We start from the raw sequence: 23,398 nt of genomic DNA, 5'->3' as shown, positions 1-23,398 counted from the left end.
CAAAACCAGCAACAGAAGGTACAAAAATGCATTAAATAGATGGCAAAAGGGCACTTTCAACAGTATGAGAGCTGAAATGAGAAGGCAGTATTGCCTTGTTTGGCCTCAGCTGGAAATGTGCCTATTTGGTGACTCAAACTTTTCACTCTTCTATGCATGTTCATGTCCATGAATAATTGTAAAAGCACCACAAACACTGATTCGCAGTTACAAATAAATTTTAGCAAGTAGGAGAATTGGCAAATATAGAATCTGTGAATACTGATTTTTCTGTTTTGCTAAATGACTAATACTATAATTTAACTGTTCACAGAATGAGCATAATATTTAAGTCTCAGAGCCAATTAAGTCAGTCACTATATAATTACCTGAGAAGATACCATTTAGACATTATTTCTATGGGAAAATGTTTTTTGGGTTCTAAGCCAATAATTCACAAACAAGCTGGAAAAAAAAATCAGTTGTAAATTGAAGATCCATGTTTATGTAGAAACTCACCAGAATCCAGAAATCCCTTAAAAAGAACAATGAACTTGGTCCATACTCTTTGACATAGAAAATTCCACTACTAGAAATTTAGCCTACAGATACACAATCCTTGCCCATGTGTAACATGATATTATAGCAGTTTTGTAATAGCAAGAGATATATATGTCCACATGGGCCATAAATAGAACAGTTTGTCAGAAAGAATACAGTAGCTCTATATGAAGTAATATAACAATATCTCCAAATGTAAGTTAGAAAAAACAAAAAGAGAAAAAAAGCTAAGAGCAAAATGATGTGCAATGTATGTAAATAAAAAACAAAGCCATAAAAATGGACTATGTACTCATGTGTTTCTATATGTACAGACTATCCCTAGAAAGATGTACAAGAAACTAGTAGCAAGTGGTATCTCTGGGCAGGAGAACTATGTGGTAAGGTACAGGTAGGTGGGAGGCTTACTCATCACTATATAACCTTTTGTAGCTTTGGGATTTTTTATAATATATCTATTAAAAAATAGATTCCTATTTTTAAAAATATCTGAATCCTGCTCTTATTAGCTTTCAATTTAAAATACATTACATGACTGACATCTTATCCATACCACTTATCAATATTTACAACTTATCAATATTTCATACCACAAATCTTTCTATTTTTAGAACTCCTTATTCTAATTAGAGCTCCAAATTTCTAATTACATATGAAAATAAACCAGAGAAACAAAACAGAAACAGACTCATAGATAAAGAGAACAAATTGATGGTTGCCAGATGGGATGGGGGTTGGAGCCTGTGTGAAAGAGGTGAAGGGATTAAGAAGTGCAAATTGACAGTTACAAAACAGTCACAAGGATGTAAAGTACAGCATAGGGAATATAGTCAATATTATAGTAACTATGTATGTTGCCAGGTGGGTACTACTAGACTATTGGGGGGAATCTCTTTGTAAGTTACATAAATGTCTAACCACTACGCATACACCTGAAGTTAATATAATACTGAATGTCAATTGTAATTGAAAAAAAATACAAATTAAAAAAAATTGTTTATAATTTTCAGTAAATACCTGTAAACCTTACCTTAAATATAATTACAATGGGTATATCTTCTGATAAAGTATTATGCCTCAAATAAAATCGTCCTTGTTTCACAGCCATATTGGTTCTGCTTTTTTTCTCATGGGTAGAGCTACAAGGAAACACAAGTTTAAACTGCATCTCCACTTAGTGTCAAGCTAGTTACATGCAACAGCAATGTTCATCCATCAATAAGGTTCAATTGATCAATAACAATCAGTGAGGCTCTATCTAATAGATGTTTTTTAAAGTTGCACAACTCCTCTCCTGCCCTTGCCACTTGCATTTTAAAACACCATAAATGTTTCTTTAGCTTTGAGATTACGGTGGAAGTTTTGTAGGCGAATAAGTGACAATCACCAATTCATTTTGACCTACTTCACTTTTATTCCACCTGAACTCCTTGGATCCAGTGTGGAGCATATATTCTTAATCAATTTTATATATTTGAAGAGAAAAACCTCAAAATGAGTCTGTACCATAATAGAAAACTATGAAGATGCCTGTTATCAGAGAAATAACTGGGTACTTCCTCCCTATCAAAAGACAGCCATCTGATATTAATGGAATTATCAATATTTCTTAAGAACACCACCTCTGCTTTCCATACCTGGTAACTGAAGCACCAACTGCCCCTTTTCTGTCAGCCTCCACAATAATCCTGTTCTTAGACAGCTGCTCTTGGATAAGAATAACTTTTTCCACTCCTTTAACAATGAAGTAGCCACCTGCCCAAAGGAAACAACAGAAGTTTCACCATCTATTCTTCAAACAGTGTGATTTAGTAATCTCCTGACTTAGAGATCACTCTTCCATTGCTTCATGGCACTGGCCATCAATTCAAAGAGGTTTGCTGATATTGTTTTATGAATTAATGATAGTGTCAGCACATGATTTTATATAAATGAAGCACAAGATAATAAACTTCTTGACAAGAAATGTATCTTAGTGGTCTATGCATCACCAGCACCTGACATATAAAAGATGAATGAAAATAATTATGCTAAATAAATTAGTCTTCAGATTTCTTAAGCAGAAAAATAGCTTCAATATAAAATAAAATTTACTCTAAATTTTCTAACAGATCAGTGATAATGGTAGAGTAGGTTTCTGTAATATTCTATACTCAAAAAAACTCATAAAACATTACCATATATATGTTTGCACACAATTCAGAATCGAATAGAGTAAGACTTCATTTTACCTTCAGAATATAAGTGAAAACAGGGCAATGTATTTGACTTATGGAACATTTTATTATAGTCTAAAAATCACGTTCTTCGTTAACCTCTTTCCAAAACCTTCTGAGACTCTACATCAATGCACCTTTAAAGGAAGTAGATTAAAGTAACTATAAATTAAGTCGGTGTGAAATATAAGTTAAGGAATTAAAAGTAACTTTCTGTTAAGTGCTAAGCTTGAAACTTTATAAAAGAAACTTCCTAAAAACAGGTACAAAAATGTAATTTTAAGCAATTTAAACAAAGGACTTTTAATTTTTGCCCATTTACTGCATTTAAAACAGCCTGAAATTAGATGTTTGAGTCTTTTTAGGCCACCTAGACAAGTAACTTTGTGAGATTGTTTTTGAATTTTTAAGTACACCAAAAGAGCATTACCATTGAGCAAAGAGACAAAGAAAAGACTTACAAACCATAGCCATAAATAAGAACTTGCTGTATTAAAGTTTTAAACCTAAGGTAAAAGACGAAATAGTATATCTTTTAGAAATATAGACTAATAGAATAAAGTTGGAACTAAATTTCTGGACATTTTGTGAACAAAGTTTTATCAAAATTCATTATAAAGCAAAAAGGCTGGTATTGTTTTAAGGAAAAAATGTAAAAAACAAAACAAAACAACAACAAAAACACAAAAACATAGGAAGGGGGCAAATCCAAGGACTCATACATACCTGGATCTAAAGGACATTCATTCAGTTTGGCAAATTCTGCTGGTGTTTTCCCTGTAAGAACACAGTTTGAACTACGAAGCATTATGGGCATTCTGTTTAAAATAAAATGAAAGAAAATATCACATAAAGATTGTCACTAGGTGTGTGTGAGCGTGTGTGAGGGCGAGTATACATGTGCATGTCTGTCTGTGCCGGGACTAAGAGGCAGGGATGGGGGTCGGGGGGGGAGACAGAGGTTTTGGGCTATCCTGGTGTATAAGCCTCCATCATCACCATGCTGCTGGGGCCCAGTGCTTTTGCTTTCGTTCTCCCCATGCAAGTTTGGAGCACTGCACAATTTTGTGAGATTTACAAAATCCTCCTCAGAAGAAACCTTTGGGAGTGCCTGCAACTTGGCGCCCAGTCTAAACACTGCTGCCACCACATGAGCTATGTGGCCCCATCGCCAGGAGTCTGGATCCAGGGACTGAGGTATCGCTTCCCTGGCACCAGGGACCACCACTGAAACCAGGGGCTGGACAGAGACTGAGAAGGATGTGGTTTAGCCACAGAGCCAGGAGCACCGGGGGCAGAGAGAGGCAGCCAGGGCAGTGCTGGCTATAAAGGCCAAGGCGGGAGCCTAAGGCTGAGATTTACCAGAGGGAGCCTTGGGACCACCCTTGCCATCACTAGAAAGCTTTCCCTGATCTGTGTCTGTGGGTGGGGCCACATGGTGAAACTCAGGGACAGGGGAGAGATCTGACAGGCACACCCAGCAGTGAATCTGAGGGACCCTTAATTCTCTGGAAGAACTTTTGGCAAAGAGCAAGATGGGGGCTGGACAGTGTGGCCCAGAAAAGAGAATTGGTCAGATGTGGGGGAGGCATGCCTTCTCCTCCTGCGGATTGGCTGCAGGGACCCATGAAAAGGAGCTCTGGGCTGGAAATCTACGTCCAAGTGGAAGAGTCTGGCGGCATGGGGAACTTGGCTGTTTGGCCTGCTGGGAGTCTGGGCAGATGCCCCACCCAGCAGGGGCGGGACAGACTGAAAGATTAGAGTGCCAAGGGGATAGGATTTATTTTTTTATACCCTTCTGCTTGAGGTGTCAGTAAGGAGGTGCCAGCAACCCAGGCAGAGCTGAGGCACTGGAAGAAGTATGCCCTCTTCAAAATATGTGCACCAACCCCCAACATGAATCTGTTTAAACCATCCTGGCCAGTACCCAGATACCCCTGCAGAACCCAATTCCACGTGGGAAGGGAGAGTAGCTCATAACAGGGACATTCAAGATGTGAGACTGGAGACAGGCCCAGCCTCTGGGCTATGGAGGCCCCACCTAACGGACTACTTGGGGCTCCGCCCTGCATGCTTCAGTCAGATTGCTCAGGGCCCGACAGGGACAGCAACTCACACTGGCTTGCACCAGAGAACCTACCGAGAAGCCCAGGACCAAAACACCAAGGGGCCTGATTCAACAACATCGGAGCAAATTCCAGCATGTTCCACAAATGGCAGATCCAAAGATTTTTTTCCCCACCTCTTATTTCTCTCTTTCCTTTTACTCTATTCTTTTTTTATTTTTAACTTTTTTCCCCCATTTTCTTGTTTTTCTTTTCCTATTCTATATTTTGATTTATTCAGTATTGTTACTTTTTAAAATTATTTCATTTTTCTTCTTTAATCTTAAGGCTATTTCCTTTCTCTTCCTTTTTTCTTTCATATTCCTTTTTTTGTTTTTTTTTCTCCTCTAATTCTTTTGGTCTTGTGTCTTTTTATTTTTTTCTTTTCTTTTTCAGTCCTTTTTGTTGTTATTGTTGTTTTATTTTATTTTTCGTGTTGTTTTCAGTTCAGTCTTGTTTTGCCTTTATTTGTTCTGTTAGCACCTGTATACAGTTGGCACGACCGGCAAGCCTGAGGACTAAGGCCACCCACAAACAGGACAACAGCAATCAAGGCCCAAATAGAACAGGAGGGCCCACATAACAAGGGACATTCCTAGAGCACCCAGCTCAAAAGATCAAGGAGACTACACCACTGGGTCCCACAAGAAGGCCACTTCACCAAAACTGAGAGGAATAGTCTCATCCAATACACAGAAACAAACACAAAGAAACAACAAAAGTGGGGAAACAAAGAAATAAGCCCCACATGAAAGTACAGGAGGAATCTCCAGAAAAAGAGCTAAATGAAATGGAGGCAAGCAATTTATCAGAAACTGTATAAAGTAACAGTTTTTAGAATGCTTGATAGCATGAAAAAGTACACAGAAATCATGAAAAACAACCAGTCAGAAATGAAGAATGACACAGCCGAAATAAAGAATACACTGAAAGGAATTAACAATAGGTTAGAAGAAGCAGAGGATCAAATCAGCAAATGAGAAGACAAGGTTGAAAAAAATCACTCAATCAGAGCAGCAATAAGAAAAAATACTTAAAAAGCATGAGGACAGTTTAAGGTAACTGTGGGACATGAAACAGAACAACATCCACATCACAGGGGTCAAGAGGGAGAAGAACATGAACAAGGGATAGAAAACCTGTTTGAAAAATAATGACAGAAAATTTCCCTAACCTGGTGAAGGAAGAAGTTACACAAGTTTAGGAGGCAGAGTGAGTCCCAATCAAGATGAACCCAAAGAGACTCACACCAAGATACATCATAATTAAAATGGTAAATGTTAAAGACAGAGAATCTTAAGGGCAGCAAGAGACAGTCAGTTACCTACAAGGGAGTTCCCATAAGGCCGTCAGCTGATTTCTCAACAGAAACACTATAAGCCAAAAGAGAATGGCATGAGGTATTCAAAGAAATGAAAAGCAAGAATCTGAAACCAAGCCTAATCTATCTAGCAAGGCTATCATTCACAATTGGAGGTAAAATAAAGAGCATCCCAAACAAAAAAAAAGCTAAAGGAGTTTATTACCACCAAACCAACATTTCAAGAAATGTTAAAAGGACTGTTGTAAGAGGCATAGAGAGAGAGGAACATAGGCATAAAAAATAAAAAGCGCAATAAATATGTACCTATCAATAATAACCTTAAATGTAAATGGATAAAATGCCCCATTCAAAAGACATGTAGCCTGAGTGTAGTTGACAGGATCTGTATCACTATCTTTCTGTTTACCTGAGCACCCAGCACAGTGCATGACAAATAATGAGAAGTTGATGCATATCTGTTGAACTAATGGATTGTTTATTAAGCTCTTAGCACTTCTGAAGGAGGAAAAACACTTGAATGGGAATTATTTGGAATAAGTTTAAAGTCCAACATCATTCATAACCATCATTATTATTATTATTTATATTATTGTGGGTTTTGTCCATTTCTACAGGAGAGTCAATACAGTTCCCTACTTAGGACATACAGATAGCAAAAATGCTAGCTATCATTTCCAAATTTGTTCTGGATAAATAAGTAACTTCTTCCTTAAATACTGGTATATAGTAAACAGTTAAAGCCAGGAAACACAAACTTAAAATACACATGAATCCACCATGAAGACCAGTCCAGAGAATTCACTGAAATGCTATCTTACCTAATGTTTCCCTAACAGCCTGGAGTTATACAAGGAAATGGAAGCATTTTCCTCAACTTTAAAGATTTCACAATTTAAAAATAATAACAAACAATAATAACAAACATAACTATGTGCTGGACACTGCTTAAGTGCTTTATATCTACTGATTCACTGGATCCAGAAAAATAAGCCACAAACTAGGCACCACTTCCCACATTTTTCAGATGAGGAAACAGGACAAAGAGAACTTACGTTGCTCCAGGTCACCTCACAGGGCTGGAATGCAGGTAGTGTATCTCTAATACCAACATCGTTTCTTACCTGCCAATAGGTAAAGCATTGCGGATGATCCTCTGGCTGCCTCGGGTATACTCAATATCCACTGTAATGGGGGCAGAGTATGTCATGTCCCGCAGACGGCACTAAAATAGATTCAGACAGTCACTGCTCCTCCTCTTTGGAGAAGAAAGGGTCCTGACAGCCCCAAAGAGCTCCTTCTCTAGTAGAAGTATGGCTCATGTTGAACTTGGATATGTCCATGGAACACTGAGCTGTTACATATGCTACCTTAGGGCACTGGGAGTTAGGAGCCCACCCTCTCCTCAAGGGGAATGCCAGCTATAGATAAAGACATAACCACAGCATCTCAGCCCCTGCTAGCCCAGAAATGGAACAATAAATCTGATACTGATTTTCTTCTCACTGATCTGATGCCATCATCAATCTACTCCTATACCTTTGTGGCTGGCTTATTGAAAACAGTTAACCAGTATAATGATAACTAAAGCATACACACACACACACAAACTAAAAAGTTTTAACTATACTTCCTTTTATTCTCCAAATAAACAAATGCTTTGTTCTAACAATTGCTGAATCATTTGAGGAACTTCAGAAATTGTTGCTGTGTACTTTAGTTGTATGTGGCTCACAAAATGATGTCCTTTCCTGAGCCTTGATCAGACAGAGGCAACTTCATCAGAATCATCTAATGACTTCTCCATTATATTGATGGTCATCAGGTGGCTTGTAGTCACAAAAGGAATTTCTCTGACATCAACCTTACAACTATGGTGCTGAATCGTCTCTCTGGCTTCTACTGAACCAAAGATAGTTAGATTTAAACTTTTTCTAGTCTTTATCACTGTGCCTGGAATTTTAAAATATTAGATATTCCTATTATCGACAAATAGAAATTGTTTATTTTATATTTAATTAGATCAAGCCTCTTCCTTTGGGCCAGACCAAAGGTGGTATGGCATGGTAGTTCAGAGTATGGACTCTTGCCTGTGCTCAAATCCTGGTTCTACCACTTAAGTTTAACATAATCTTTCTGCATCTCAATCTCTTCCTATGTAAAATGGGAATAAGAGTAATTTTAACTCCCAAGAGTGTAAATATTTTTTAAATGGTGCCTGGTACAGAACACTAAATATTATCTCATTTTTATTAATAAAACTAATGCAATGTCCATGACAGGAAGCATTGTGGGTTTTAACAAACTTATCCCTTCAAATGGAAATGAAATTCAACAGATGTGGTAAAAATTGACCAACTCCATAGGCTCCCAAACTACCTCCATGGACCCTTGTCTTCCTTGGCCTCTCACTGTAGTAGGACTGTGCTGGTGGAACCTGCAGTACCTGGACGCCACGAGTCCTCCCGTGGGTCCCATGACAGTCCACCCATCTACTCTCCCACTCTCCCCATCTCTGCAAGAGTCAAAATCTCTCCAAGAAATCTTCACATCCTCTCTCTCTAATTGTAATACCTGTATGTTTTTCAACATCAGAAAGAATAATTATAATGCCAATTGTAGCCTCAGCCGTCTTGAACTACTTCAAACTACTTTGTCTTCTCCTTTCTCTGAACTCGGTGATACAGTTTACATGACTTAGAAATTGCTAACTGGCTGCCTAGTTCTTGAAAAATTGGAAAGTTCTAGCAAAAGGGAATGGGTGGTGGGGAAAGCCAAATTAAGGCAAACACCTTCCAATATCCCACAGTTCTCACCACTTCCTACTCAGTACTTCATATATTTACCTTATCTAACTGATCCTTCCAAAGTGCGTAACCCCTGGTGTCTCTGTTTCACGTGTTTTATTTTAATCTCTCCACAAGAGAAAAAACCCCTTGAGAAAGGATATGTGTCTCATTACTTTTGTATCTCTCAATGTTGAGACACAAAATAAATGTCCAATCGATACTTGGTGATTAAGTAGTACCAAAATTTATCTATGTAAAATGTCTAGTTACTTGTTCATACTTCCTGTTTAACCTTACTTAGACAACAACCATACACTCTAACACCTTAATTGTTGTTTAATGAAAGATTCCTGTGCTACGTTCCTTAATTGTTATTTTAGCTTTACATTAATACAAACCAGATAAATCTACAAAAATCATTTTATTTCCTGAATCAATTCCCAATTCTGGACACTAAATGGAAGAATTTGAAAAGAAGTCTAGTATCTGTTAGAAGTCAATAAACAGGCCTGTTCTATAACCCTCTGTTTGCATCTCTGTTAAAATTCTGGTATTTAAATTTCTGCTTATCCATCTCTACTACTAGACTGTGAGCACCTAGTCTTTGGTCTCCTCTCCCTAGCACAATGCCTGTGGACCCTCAAAAAATGCACTAAGCAAGTAACCTCTGCAAAAAACAGCACCATGCTAGACACAAGTGGCTGGTGAGGGGACAGGGAATACCACTAAAATGCTCAGAAATAATATAAAGGACACAATTATATAACAGTGCAAGTTAATAAGATTAAATGATAAACTAAATAATACAGAACTGTTTCCTAATATAGTATAGTATTATACAAGTTCATCTTTAGTTTGGTTATCTGTCTCATGAGAGATTTTTTTTTTTAACCTGTTTTTAAATCATCTTTCAAGGGTATATATTAAAGGCACAACAGACCCTTTGGATTAAAGCAAACAAACTCACTGAAAGTAAGGTTAAAAATTACCTCATGAGGGGACACTGGCCTGGTTACATTGAAGCTTTCTTCAACATCAGGAAGTCCGACATAGATATTAAGATATCTGAAAAGCAAATTATTCTATTACCAATTATACTTCTCCAAAGAACATACAAACAAGACAGTTTCCTCCTCAATACAGGATTATGCTTTGAAAAATGCTTATCTTGCTAAGGATGACAAATTAAAAATTATAATTGGAGAACTTCTTAAAGTAATAGTACATATAGCTTTACAGAGGAATGAAAGTACTATTCAGAGTATCTTTTAAAAAAATAGTGTAAATCTCTCTACAAAAATACTAAAAACGTAGCTCCCTAAAAATGATACTGAAAAACGCAAAGTGCAAAAGAATAGCTATAGTATGCTATGATTCATATAAGAAAGAGGAGGCTACAAGGGGGAAATATATATGCTCATTTGTGCAAAAGAAACATAGGAAGGAGAAAGCAGAAACTAATGAGATTGGTTACCTATAGAAAGTGCCTGGAATATAGTGGAAAGAATCTGGAGGGGAGTGACAATATCCTGAATAGACTTTTTTCTATTGGTCTAACTCTTACAACTATAACAATGTTTCACATATCCTAAAATTATATGCATAATTAAAATCAACAAGGATGGCAGGTGGGGGACCAACCCAAAGTGGAATGCAAACCTTACTGTATTACAAATGAATAACATAACTGCACTAAAAAGTTGGGAAAGAAAACAACTAATCTATATAACTTTAAACAATATTTTGATTGGATAATATAAAGACAAAAAGCAATATATAAATATTGTAATCTAATTAGTAAATCTTATTCTCACAGAAGTATGATTTAACAATTCTGAAACTATGTATATTCCAGGATTGAAAAAGTAAGTAAATATAGTGGTGATAATGAAAGTCAGATTTCTCACTGTCAGGCACAGAACTTACAAATAAGAAAGGACAGAAGGTTAGAATGTGTCCCATACAGTTGGATTAGAATTGGAGGTACAGTATGCATGGTTGATAATATACACAAGAATGGATAAGGTATAGAATCATGGATGTGTGTGTGTGTGTGCAATAAATACATACATATATTTCCTAGCTCTGTCTACTGAGGCTTTAGTATTCGTATCTTTGTTTCTAAATACTATTCTCCAGTAAAAGGAAACAGGGCTCCTTGTGTAAATGGTTAATTCTGGGCTGAGACAGGGAAAACAGCAGATGAACCACATCTTATGGTACTCAAAAATTAACAGGGGCATGTAGAAAGGACACAGGAGCCAACTTGAAGAATCTCTAATGGCCAAAACTGAGACAATTTTAGCAATAAAATGATAGTACTAGATTATGATCCATAGGATAAAATAAATATCCATGTGTTTATACTGACATAAATAAAATTACAGATAAATAAATGAGGGAAAGAAAACGATATTCCATACAGTAAATTCCAGTACTAATGTAGGAGGGATGATGGAAACAGAGACCATTAGGTAAACACCATAGCATTAACTGTTACGGGTAAAAACCACCAACATATGTTAAAATTAATGGGTAAGATATGATGAATAAGGTATTTGCATAGTCTCAAAAAATCTCCCCATAAGATACTTATTAATTACAAAAGGAAAACTAGTAACTTGAGAGTGGAGAAACCTAGAAGATATCACCTTAATCAAATGAACAAAGTTAAAATCACCAATAATAAAATATATAAATATCTGTACTCCCTGAAATGTTGCAGTAGGAACGGAACAAAATGTCACTTCTGTGGTATTCTTGCCGAAAATGCATAACCCAAACTAATCATGAATAAACATCATCTAAACCCAAACCGAAGGACCTTCTACAAAACAACTGACCAGAATTCCTCAAAAGTGTGAAGGTCATGAAAGACCAAGAAAGTTTAAGGAACTATCACAGACTAGAGGAGAGTGAGGGGACATGATAATTAAACATACTGTGGGGTCTTGAATTGAATCCTGGACCAGAAAAAGGACATTAGTGGGAAAACTTTAGATAAGACCTGTAGATTTGTTGATAGTACTGTATCAATGCTAATTTCCTGGTTTTGCTAATTGTGCTATAGTAATGTAAGATGTTAGTACTGGCAGAACCTGGGTGAAGATAAAATGGTAACACTGTACTATTTTTGTAATTTTTATTTAAGTGTAAAATCGTTTTTAAAAAATTAAAAACTCTAATAGTTTTAGTAACTTCTTAATCATAATGCTACACGTTATAGGTTACCAATTAAAAATTGAACACTTGATAATTAACTTATTAAACAGATTAAAAAGAGTTTTGATAGCAACTACATTCACTTTTCAAAATGTTAGATATAATCAAAAGAGCAACTAAGAGTAGTTGATTCCTTACTTTAAGTACCACATGGGGTCAGCATCGCTTGTAACCTTTTCATTGGCTTTCATGATCTTCTTTATCTGCAGAGGAAAAAATAGCATTAGGAAAGACTCTAGCTTCCAATTAATTCTTAGCTACGTCTAGTTCTAAGATCTGATGCTTACCTCTACATTAATAAAATAGTTGAATGAATCTATATGCTGTTTTACAAGGCCTTTCACCTAAACAGAAAAGGGGAAACAGTAGATTAGCAACAAAAGTAGGTTAGCTAATTTTATAATACTCTAATCATAGGTGACCATCAAATTTTCCTCAAAACCAGTGAGGGAAAAAACCCATAAATTTTGTTTAGTAAAACTTTGCATTTCTGTGTCTATTCCATTTTCCCTCCATCTTACTAGAATATCCTCAGATTTCCCTCCTTGAGAAGCAACCTGACTTTGGGAATTCAAGATGAGTATTTGAATATACCTAATGACTCCCTATAAGCTAATAAATAAGGCAGAATTTTCTTTCTCTGCATACATTGAATTTTCAAAAAAATATAGCAATCGAGCATGATATCATCTCTTCAACCCTCAAACAATGCCTTTTTTGTCTTTCTCCTATCTGGGCAGCTTTATGATTTCCACACATCCAACCTGGTCTTTCATATCACTTCATAGAAGAATGAGGGGGGAAGTAAGAATCTCTATTAAGAAAATACCTGTATTTGAAACTGAAAGCAGGGTGAAACTCAGGGAACCTAAGATCTGATACCAGCTAGTAGTGACTTCCTTTCCATCTCAGAAATTGGTAACAACTACACAGATAGTGCTATGTGCTACTATGGAAAACAACAAAATAATAAACAGATTCTAAAATTTTAAGATTATGAATGGACTGTGTTCGTTTTCTTTACATTAATCTTCAAACACAATTAGTTCAACACTTCTAGAACTTCCCTGACAAAGAGATGATCGCAGAACTTTTCTTTAATTTTTCTTACTGGGAATCTCACTGGCTTACAAAACCACCATCCTTTTTTGAAGCAGTCCTGATTATTAGGGGTAAAATTCAACCTTCTAATGATCTGAGGCATACCTTCCTCAAGTTTCCACCCCTTGGACTTAATAGTCTCTTCTGCAGAAAATGACTGTTCTAGGGCAATCCATTTAGTTATCACATCTCTCTTTCATGCTCTCACTTCCAGGCTGAACAGCCCCTTCAATTATTTCTTATATGCATGCCTTCCATTCAGCAGCCTATGGGCTGCGCCCGGATGTGGTTCAATTTGCCAATGTTCCTCCTTAACAAGGGTACCCTGAACTCACTGACGACATTCTTGACAGTCTAATCAGTGTGCAGAGAGCTATAACCTCCCTCATCCTGATTATTATACCACTGCTATTAAAGAAACAAGGCCACATTACTGGCTAAAACTCAAAAGGTAATTTTAATCTTCACCAAAAAAATGCTATTAAGTCATGCACAGCCTATTTGGTACTCATGCAAAACTAATTACAGGGATTTACATTTGTCCCTCTTCACTGGTGTCTTCCCAGCCTAACAATCTGAGTCTTGATTCAGTGGGCCAACAGCACCAGCAGACTTCAGATGTGTATTAAAATCTTTACACTTTTGTTCTTAGACAAATATATTTAAAGGTGGTCTGAGTAAAGGAGAATTCCAACTTTAAGGGAGAGGGAGAAAGAGTGAGCAAGAAACATCAATGAAACATTGATCAACTGCCTCCTGCACACTCCCTACTGGGGATTATGTGCCCTGGCCAGGAATTGAACCAGTGACCTCTAGGTACAAGGGACAACACTCAACCAACTGAGCCACATGGGCCAGGGCTGTATCCTCTTTTTTGAATCATAAATACTGCCCCTTCTCTTCTACTTATGTATATATAGTTCCTTTAAAAATTTTTATAATAAAAAAATTTTTCTTAACCATATTACCAGTTTATTTCATTCTGGTCACTTCTCTACTTACAGATTCTTCAATAGCTTCCTATTGCTGTTAGAAAAAAAAAAGCCAAAATCTTTAAAATGGCTTTCAAATCTGATCAGAAATCTGATCAGCCCTGACAGCTTCCCTGGCATCATCTCCCAGTACTCTCCCCTCTGCCTATAACACAGAACTAAGTCAGACAAAACTCTACTCATTTTTTCATTTAGCATGTTTTCAAGATTTATCCATGTTGTAGTCTGTACCAGCACTTGATTTATTTTTATTGCCAAATAATATTCCAATGTATGACTATACTATATTTTATTTATCCATCCCTCAGTTTACATTGGGGTTATTTCCACTCTGAGGTTTTTATAAATAATGCCACTATGAATATCTGTGTACAAGTTTTTGCATGGACATATGTTTTCACTTCTCTTGAATAAATACCTATGAGTAGAATTGCTGGGTCATTTGGTAACCCTATGTTTAAGCATTTGAGGGCCAGGCTGTTATCCAAAGTGGCTGCAAAATTTACTTTCCCACTAGTAGAGCATGAGGGTTCCAATTTCTCCACATCCTCAACACTTCTCCTTCTCTCCGACTACAGTATCCTAGTGGGTGTCAAGTAGTGTCTTATTATGGAACCTCTGCTTCTTAGCATAAGCTCTTTAAAAATGAATGGAAGCCCTTCACCAGTCTGTATTCAGCAGTTTCTGACTATCCACTCGTCCATTCCATCCAACCAGGTGGGCCACTGCTTCCTAGACTCGGTGATGGCTCCTGTTGAGCACCTCTCTAAAGCCATATCCTCTGTATCCTTCCAGCAGAGTTAAATCCTTTCCTCCTAAGACACAGTTTATATCACATCTCATGTGGGAGAGAGACCCTCTCTGACCACCTTTTGCCAACAGCGCCTTGGCGTGTATTCTTCATCTGCCAGGCTACAATGTATACTACTTCCTATCTCTGTCACTCCAACTAGCACCTTGGATACTGCCCTATAATTCCTTGTATTTCCCAAACCTAGCAATGTACACAGTTGTACATAGTCAAAAAAGGCTTATTTCTTGACTTTTCATCAGAAAAATAATTATCGCTAAGTGTTCATTACCTTTAAAAATGCTGGAAGCAGCCTCCATTTTTCCTGTGAATCAAAACAATAAGATTGTCAGGATATGTGCTGGCAATCACAATATTTTTATGTTATTTTAATGTACAAAAAAAAACGACACACTTTATCCCAGTAAGTGAAAGAAAATAAATTTTCTAAAAGAACAAGTTTTACGTAGTAACCACTTTTATAGAAATCACATAGGAATGCATATGCGTATGTGCGTACAAATATATGTATACATACACCACAGATTTCTTAAATAGAATCTAATTTAATTTCCTGTTGATGACTCAAGATTCCAAGCACTTTATTTTATTCTCATTTATTCCTGAGTATGCGGGTTTGCCAGTTTGAGAAAGGGAAAGTAAATTTCAGAGAGTCTGATGGGGAAGCACGAGGGGTCCCTGGAGTTCTTCCTTGCTCCCATTTTCTGTCAACCAGTGCACGGTGAGAGCTCATCTCAGGGCAGCAGCAGGACGACACACCCAGTGCTCACCTTCTACATTAAACAGCTGCAAAATGCCACACTGCTTGTGTTCTTAGGCCTGTTATTTATTCTTTGCTGAGGTTGTAAGTAGCCCACCATGATGAGCCTCTTTTCGTGAACGGCCTCGAATCTGCTAGTGGGACATCTAACAAGTGGGTAGAACTGAGTCTAAAGTAAACATGCGCTGTTTCTGAAAAAGGGCATAGGAATCGCATTAAACCTTGCAGCAACCATAAAAATACTGACTTTCACTCTGACATGAGAAGCATCGGAAGGTTTTGAACAGGAGTCACACGATGATGGGACTCATTTTAACTGGATCGCTTAAAATAACCGGTTGAGCTTCGGGTTGAGGACAGACAAGGTTAGAAGCGGGGAGATCCTTTAGGAGTTTATCACAATACGCCAGGCTCAACAGTACAGGTGGCAAGAAACTGCTACCTGGGAGACTCCATGTGAAGTTCGAGCGAACAGGACTTGACAGCAGGTTAGACAGAGGCTCTGAGAGAAAGCGGAGTCGAGGCTGATGCCTCAGGGTGGCCACCTGTGGAGATGAGGCAGCGGGGATGCTACCAAGGGGAGCAGCTTTAAAGTGTGGAGGGCGATCAGGAGTCTGGCTGGGGGCACGCCAAGTGCAAGATATCCACCAGACAGCGGATAGGAGCCTGGAACTGGGGGAGAGAGCGTGGCCTGGAGGTCCGAATTAGGGAGGGCAGCGAACGGGTGGGAATCACAGCCACGCAAAGGACGGGGCTGCCTCAGGAGTGCGGACGGAGAAGGCCCGGAGGGGTTATAATAATCTGTGCCTTTCCAGAAAGTAAAATTATGTCAACAGCTGACCTTCATCAGGCAGCTGCTCACCGCAGAGCAGTTATCCTTAGCTCCTGATCATCTATGGAAAGCTATGGGGCTCCCCCCTCCCCCCCCAGAGAACACCGAGGCGAAATGCCGAGTAAATGCTCGGGGTGTTTCAAATACTCCTACAGTCCGAACTTGAATTCCAGGTGGGAAGGGACGATTACTAGCCTGGCACTGACACGATCTGGTGTAACCACCACCGCCAGCTGGGGGACCTCACTAAAGGGGGCCGAAACTCCCTGGGCCTCAGGGTCCTCGATAAGCCCGCTAAGATGGAGTGTGGCCCCCAAAGGTGGGCGCGAGGACCCATCTTCCACACGCCCACGAAGGCTGGGAAAGACCCAACCCGAGAGCTCGGTCCCCGCAGCAGCGGAGAGCACCGGCCTCACAGCCGCGCGCGGACGCGGCTCGGGAAAGGGACTCCCGTGCGGAGGAATGAGCATGCGCGAAGTTCTGAGCATGCGCAGAAGCTAAGGACCGCTCCGCGGCCGGAGCTCTCGGGGTACCGCCCCCTGGGGACCCCCCCCCCGGCCCCTTCCGTTCCCCGCGTCCCCGGCCTTCACCTCTACAGTCGGTATTGGCGCGGCCAGCTGCTCCGGGGTCAGGTTGCCAAATTCCTCCGCAAGGACGTCCATGCTGCTCACGACGAAGGAAGAAGCGAACGGGAGCCCCACACGCCAGCCTTCGCCGCCTCAAGCTAACTGCGGCATCGGCAGGGAGCGATGCGCGTGTCCTAAACGGTCCCCGCCGCGCAGGTTGGTTGAAGACGCGACAGAAAGGTTCCGCCTGCTCGCGGCCTGAACCCGCGGTTAACCCGGATGTGGCTGAGGCAAAGCTGGGAACCTGCGCCCCCTAGTGTCGCTCGGAGGCCTCGCCCGATCACCCTAAACCCCAGAAGACAGATTCATTCCCAGTTATCCTGTAATTGAGACCCAAAGAGCATTTTGGTTGTAATTCTGAAAATAATTCAGAGAGAAGGGCAAACGGGCAATCTACGCAACTTGAGCCATTTTGTAATTCAATCCAAAACGACACGTTGTATAGAATGAAAAAATAGGAAATTTACCAAATGCCTGGTAGTAGGGGAGGGGACTGGTTGAAAACACATGGTGCCTGGACGTGAAACACTATTATACAACTATTGAAATAACCATAAAGTGAGGAAATATTAACTCACTTGAGGGTAGAGCACAATAGGACAGTAATTAAGACAGTGTTACATTCTAAAATGACTGGAGGTAAGGTCCAAGAATAAATAGCAGTACATGGGGAAATGCAGTGTGACAAGGTGACAATTTAAATCACTAGGGGAGCCCTGGCCGGTGTGGCTCAGCTGGTTGAACACCATCCCATGCGCTGGGAGGCCACCGGTTCAACTCCAGGTCAGGGCACATACCGGGGTTTCGGGCTTGATCCCCTGTAGGGGTCCCCAGGAGGCAGCTGGGTCTAACTGAAGTTCCTCCCTGTCTCTTACTCTCTAAAATCAATTTTTAAAATATATATTTAAATCAGTAGCGGGAAGATGGCTTATCTAATAAATGATGTTGGAACAGCTGATTAGCCGTTTGTGGGGGGGGGAAGTAAGTCCTAAATAGATGAAATATTTAACTGTTAACAGAACTTTAGAAGAAAATGCAAGTGAATATATTCATAACATTCTGGTGATGCGGGCCTTCAAGGATGGCAACAGAGTCAGGAACTGAAAAGGGAAATATTCATAGATTTAGTAATATAATTCTAATCGTCATTTCATGATTCCATGAAAAATTTTAAATTTTCTGAACAGATTTTTAAAAATCACCGTGAATAGAGTTTTTTAAAAACACAAGTTGACAAAAGACAATTTAAAATGAACTCATGCAAGTCAATAGGAAAAGAAATCCCACTGGGAAATACAAAGCAAACGATAGCAACAGTTGTTTCATGGGTGAGGAGTGTCTGACTGTGATGGTTGCACAACCATGTGAATATACTTACAGCCACTGAACTGTACACTTAAAATTATCAAAATAGTAAATTTTATGTATGTTTTACTGCAATAAATAACAAAAATTTGTTAAATATGCATTTGCTATTTTCTCATGAATGTGCAGGCCTTGTACCAGGTTCGTTTAATTTCTGAATTAGCTACTTCAAGTAAATTTTAATGCCTGTATCTTCTAAGTATTGTGCTGATGTCTGAAAGTAAGAGAAGAAAGGAAAGAGGAATCACTCCTGCTCTTGAGGATCTTACAGCTCACTTAGAGACAGATACAATTTTGTATCATCCTTGTGAATTAGCGGAGAGCAACCTACCTAGAATCTACTCTGGAAGGGACTGTGAAGTGATTTTTTTTTTTTAGCATTTTCTAGAGCACTAGTTCTTTTTTTTAAAATATACCTTTATTGATTTCAGAGAGAGGAAGGGTGAGGGAGAGAGAGAGAGAGAAACATCAATGATGAGAGAGTCACTGATTGGCTGCCTCCTGCACGCCCCCCACTGGGGATGGAGCCCGCAGCCCGGGCATGTGCCCTGACCGGGAATCGAACCTCGTCGATCTCCTGGATCCTAGGTCAATGCTCAGCCGCTGAGCCACGCCAGCCAGGCGTGAAGTGATTTTTTGATAGCAGAGATGTCATGGTTGGCCCAGATGTATTGGCTTTCTCTTGGCTTCCTGCTGTGAAAGTGGTTCTCCCACTTCAGCCTGAAGCACCCGGAGAGCTTGTAAGACAGCCTCAGCTTTCTGACTCGGTAGGTTTGGTCCCGGGCCTGCGATCTTGTATTTCCAATAAGTTTCCCAGGTGATGACACTTTGACAGTCACTCTCTAACGTAATATGTATCGCTCGATCCCGTGTCCTGTGCTCCTGTGCAGCTCTCCTCCAGCCTGGGGGCTTCTGGAGCAGGGCGGTCTCGTCTGTCTCTGTATTCCCATGCTCTCACCCACTGGTTGTTTCTGAATAAATGTGTATGGAAAAGGCAATTTGAAAGAAAAACATGCAACAAAGTGATGATAAATTCAATATTAAATTTCACATTTTAAAAAATCCTAATTTTTTTTTAGTTTCTCTTGAAAGGAGGAGGGTGTGGCCCTGGCTGCTTTGCTCGGTGGTTAGAGTATCAGTCAGTTTGTGGCCTGAAGGGTCCCGGGTTCGACTCCAGCCAAGGGTACGTACCTTGGTTGCAGGCTCTGCCCAGGTTGGGGTGCTTGCAGGAGTCAACCGGTCCACGTGTCTCACATCAATGTTTCTCCCTCCCTCCCTCCCCCTCCCTCCCTCCCTCCTTCCCGCTCTCTCTGAAAAGGAACGGGAAAAATATCCTTGGTGAGGATTTAAAGGAAAAAGAAAAGAGGAGGAATTGGTAGCCACAGTCCCAGCGTCCTACATGCCAATAGCTGGCTGATTCTGGGCAGTGTTAGCCCCTAGGCCACAACTGCCACAGCCCTTTGTTCCATCTGCCTGGCTCCCAAGGTGTCGGCATTTGCACCCCAGATGACATCAGTGAAATCCATGACTCCTCTCTGACCTCCTAAGGGGAGAAACCAAACAAATCAGAAACCAAAAAGCCAGGCACCGTCTCCTGATTTCTCTGCCTTCTGTGGACACATCTTCCCCTGAGGTATTGGTACAAAAAAAAGTGGTGGTTTGAATAGAGGGCTGGCAATTCGGGAAAGGGAAATGCAGGGTGGGAATGGCTGATACCTCGGACTGTGCCATCCCTTATGTGTGCAGTGCCTGGGCAGCCAGGTGAGACAGTGACCAGTCCCGTGGGGGAAGAACAGGGCCGTCGGTTAAAGGAGAATTAAGGGAAGCGGAAAGCGGACGTGTCCAAGCTGGGCCCGGGGACATTAGCCAGAGCATCCGTCTCCCGAGTGTTCCCCCTGCCAGGTATTGGAATCCCACTTATGTGACTCTGACCTAATGATGAGCCCCCGAGGGATAGGTAGGGTTATCCCCACTTGACAGGTGAGGGGACTAAGGCTCACAGGGGCTAAGAAATTTGCCAAGCAGAGCTGGGATTTAAATTCATAATTATTTGACAGCAGAGCCCCTGCTTTCAACCATGCTATCATAATGCTGCACCGAAAGGAGGGTGGTGGCAGACATTCCAAGCAGAGAGCAACGGCCTGAGCAATGGCACGAGGGCTTCTCATGACGTAATGCCGCATCCTGGCGACTGAGTGTGGCTCTCCCGCAGGGCTGTCACGGGAAGGGTTTGTGGGTGACACCAGAAGAAATCCACTGGGGCTGAACCATTCGTGGCCTTTATGTCACGTTCAAGTTAGACCTGATGAGAGGCTTCAACATGAAGACACTAGAAACGAAAAAGAAAGATTATCCCTTCTTCAAAGCCCCTGTGCATTCGGGCTGGGAAAAAATATGTATGGACTTGATTTCTATAGCTGGATAAATTCATGCTAGAACTAGAGGCCAGAACAATGTTGGAGGCAAAATAAGGGCTCTTCCGTGTGAAAGGCAAGGGCAAAGGGGGGAGCCCTTGAAGTCTGTCATCTCACAGTCAGCAAGGTAAGGGGGACACGATCAGAAGCCTCTACTGCAATCGGAGAACATTCTGCATTTCCAGTGAGACCGAGCGGTCCAGGAACCGCCCGCTGCCCGCCATACCCACAGGCCTTGCTCTGGGCCACTATCATCCCGCCAAAAGCAACAGGGCCGGGAATCTGCCAAAGACGCCATATAAGGGAGCCGAGGTGGCTTGTCATGAGGCCCCCTACCCAGTGAGGGACAGTGGGAGAGGGGCTGTCCCAATCACATTCTGTCACCTGGGACGTTTTTAATTAAGACGTCCTTAAAAAAGAGAGGGCAGCCGCAGAAAACAAAAGGAGAGAAGGAAATACCAAGTCAGCATTTAGTAGCAACAGGGCAAGGAATAAATTTTCCTTTGATGACTGAAGAAAATCAGTGTAGCAAATACTTACGAGCACACAGTCCTGCCCAGCTGGTGTGGCTCAAGGGTTGAGCACAGAACTATGATCCAGGAGACTGAGGTTCGATTCCCGGTCAGGGCACATGCCCGGGTTGCGGGCTCGATCCCCTGTCGGGGGCGTGTGGGAGGCAGCCGATCAATGACTCATCGCTGATGTTTCTCTCTCTCTCCCTCTCCCTTCCTCTCTCTGAAATCAATACAAATACATTAAAAAAAAAAAGAACACACATTCCAGGGTTCAACTCTTTGGGTTCAAATACACTAACCAGCTCTGTGACCTTGGACAACTTCCTTAGCCTCTCTGAGCCTCCCTCTCCCTCTTCCCCCCCTCACGGCCTGTTGTGCAGTTATATGAGTGTTTAGGGTAGTCCTTGCCGTCTGCTAAGTGCTTGGTAACTGTTATTTTATTATATTCTGAAGGGGGGGAAAAATTATATTCATGTTCTCCACCAAGTCTGCCAGTGAGCTGTTGGAACAGATTCCTGGGTTTCCATTCTTTTTCATAAAGCCTTATACTAAGTCCCTGGGTCCCTTCCTTTGAAATCGGAAAGAGGCTAACATAGTAAGCTTAGAAATGAGAAAAAGCTTCACTTCAAAAACGGAGAACAAGAGGGAACACGTTGATAATACAAACATGCTTTCTAAAGGGTTAGATTAAATCATGAACAACAAAGTCATGATTGATCACTAAAGGAAATCAGAACATGTTGGGGTTTGTCACTACCCTTTGAAGCTGACATCAAGGACAATATTTGCAGCCTTCTACATACCCTTGAGTTTCTCTGCCAATGACAATATCAGGCTTAATGAACCATGGTTCTGATGAGATACGACAATTTTTGTTCTTGTGTACGTAAGTACTTAATCATCACATCTCACAATACTAAAACCTCCTGAAGCTTGAAAGAGATTTAGGACTGATAAATTAGTTATTATAATGCACCCTGGCTGCATTGTGCTTTAGGATTTGGAGACAGTTTCAAGTACATTATTTCCCTTGATTCTCACAATATCTCTGTGAGGTAGGCAGGTAGTAGGTAGGGTAGGCAGGTGTAGGGTAGGAAGCCTTCCGTTTGGGAGGTTCAGGGAGATGGAAGACTGGCTTGTGTTCATATAGCTATTATCTAGTAAAAGTGAATTCCAACTCAGATCTTGTGACTCTCAGCCCCATGCTACTTTCACAAAAGGAGTAGAAAATTTTGCAACTTAACATCCTCAGAGGTAGAACAGGCTTAACTTTAGTTTCAAGAAGGGGGTCAAGTGAGAAATAAAAACGTTGCACAAGCGGTGACACTCCCCATGCCCATGGCACACTTGGCCAATCGGGCCCAGAATTCTCTACTGCTTATACTGGCGCTTCCGAATCCCCTCAACACACTTCTCTGGGGAGCTAGTGAAAGATCAGAGCAGACATAGGATTTTAAAGTTATTTTCTTGTATGACAAGAAGGTTCATGGGGCATATTCGAGGAAGTCGGATGCTTGCCAGTATTCACGTCAGCCTCTTTCTCCTGGGCACATTTTCCCTCCTCCCTTGCAGTTTAGATGAGGCCACGGGATTGGGCTCTGGAATGGACCATGAGTAGAAGTGGGCAATCTTTTTCCCGCATCTACTGAGTGACTAGAGAAGACTCTGAAGATGTAGGGGACAGCTGAGTCACAAGATGGATGGGAGTGGGTCCCTCAATGGCTAAATGGAATACCCCCCCCCCCCCCCCCGAGCAGCATACTATAATTTGAGGAGTAAGGCTATACTG

General features: G+C 40.7%; 1 protein-coding gene across 7 annotated transcripts in view; it reads right to left on the bottom strand.

Annotated features, from left to right (window-relative positions):
* The window catches only part of POLR3B (RNA polymerase III subunit B), a 98,038-nt gene extending 80,468 nt beyond the window's left edge, over window positions 1–17,570 (bottom strand). Inside the window, exons 1-10 of one of the 7 annotated variants that reach the window (XM_081128740.1) lie at window positions 16,403–17,113; window positions 15,868–16,048; window positions 15,369–15,401; window positions 12,481–12,537; window positions 12,332–12,396; window positions 9,961–10,036; window positions 7,307–7,407; window positions 3,483–3,574; window positions 2,178–2,295; window positions 1,571–1,679 (exon numbers count right to left, since the gene is read on the bottom strand). In XM_081128740.1, the coding sequence (XP_080984866.1) occupies window positions 1,571–1,679; window positions 2,178–2,295; window positions 3,483–3,574; window positions 7,307–7,407; window positions 9,961–10,036; window positions 12,332–12,384 (549 nt within the window). In that variant the 5' untranslated portion in view covers window positions 12,385–12,396; window positions 12,481–12,537; window positions 15,369–15,401; window positions 15,868–16,048; window positions 16,403–17,113. Of the gene's footprint in view, window positions 1–1,570; window positions 1,680–2,177; window positions 2,296–2,771; window positions 2,870–3,482; window positions 3,575–7,306; window positions 7,408–9,960; window positions 10,037–12,331; window positions 12,397–12,480; window positions 12,538–15,368; window positions 15,402–15,867; window positions 17,114–17,279 lie in introns of those variants that run through there. The other 6 variants (XM_081128741.1, XM_081128737.1, XM_081128739.1 and 3 more) reach the window with 6 other exon arrangements.
* Window positions 17,571–23,398: the final 5,828 nt, after the last annotated feature.

Source organism: Miniopterus schreibersii, assembly GCF_964146895.1.
Source record: "Miniopterus schreibersii genome assembly, chromosome: 2".
NCBI classification, from domain to species: Eukaryota; Metazoa; Chordata; class Mammalia; order Chiroptera; family Miniopteridae; genus Miniopterus; species Miniopterus schreibersii.
The sequence above is the reverse complement of the archived record's forward strand: the minus strand, read 5'-3'. Positions and strand labels throughout refer to the sequence as shown.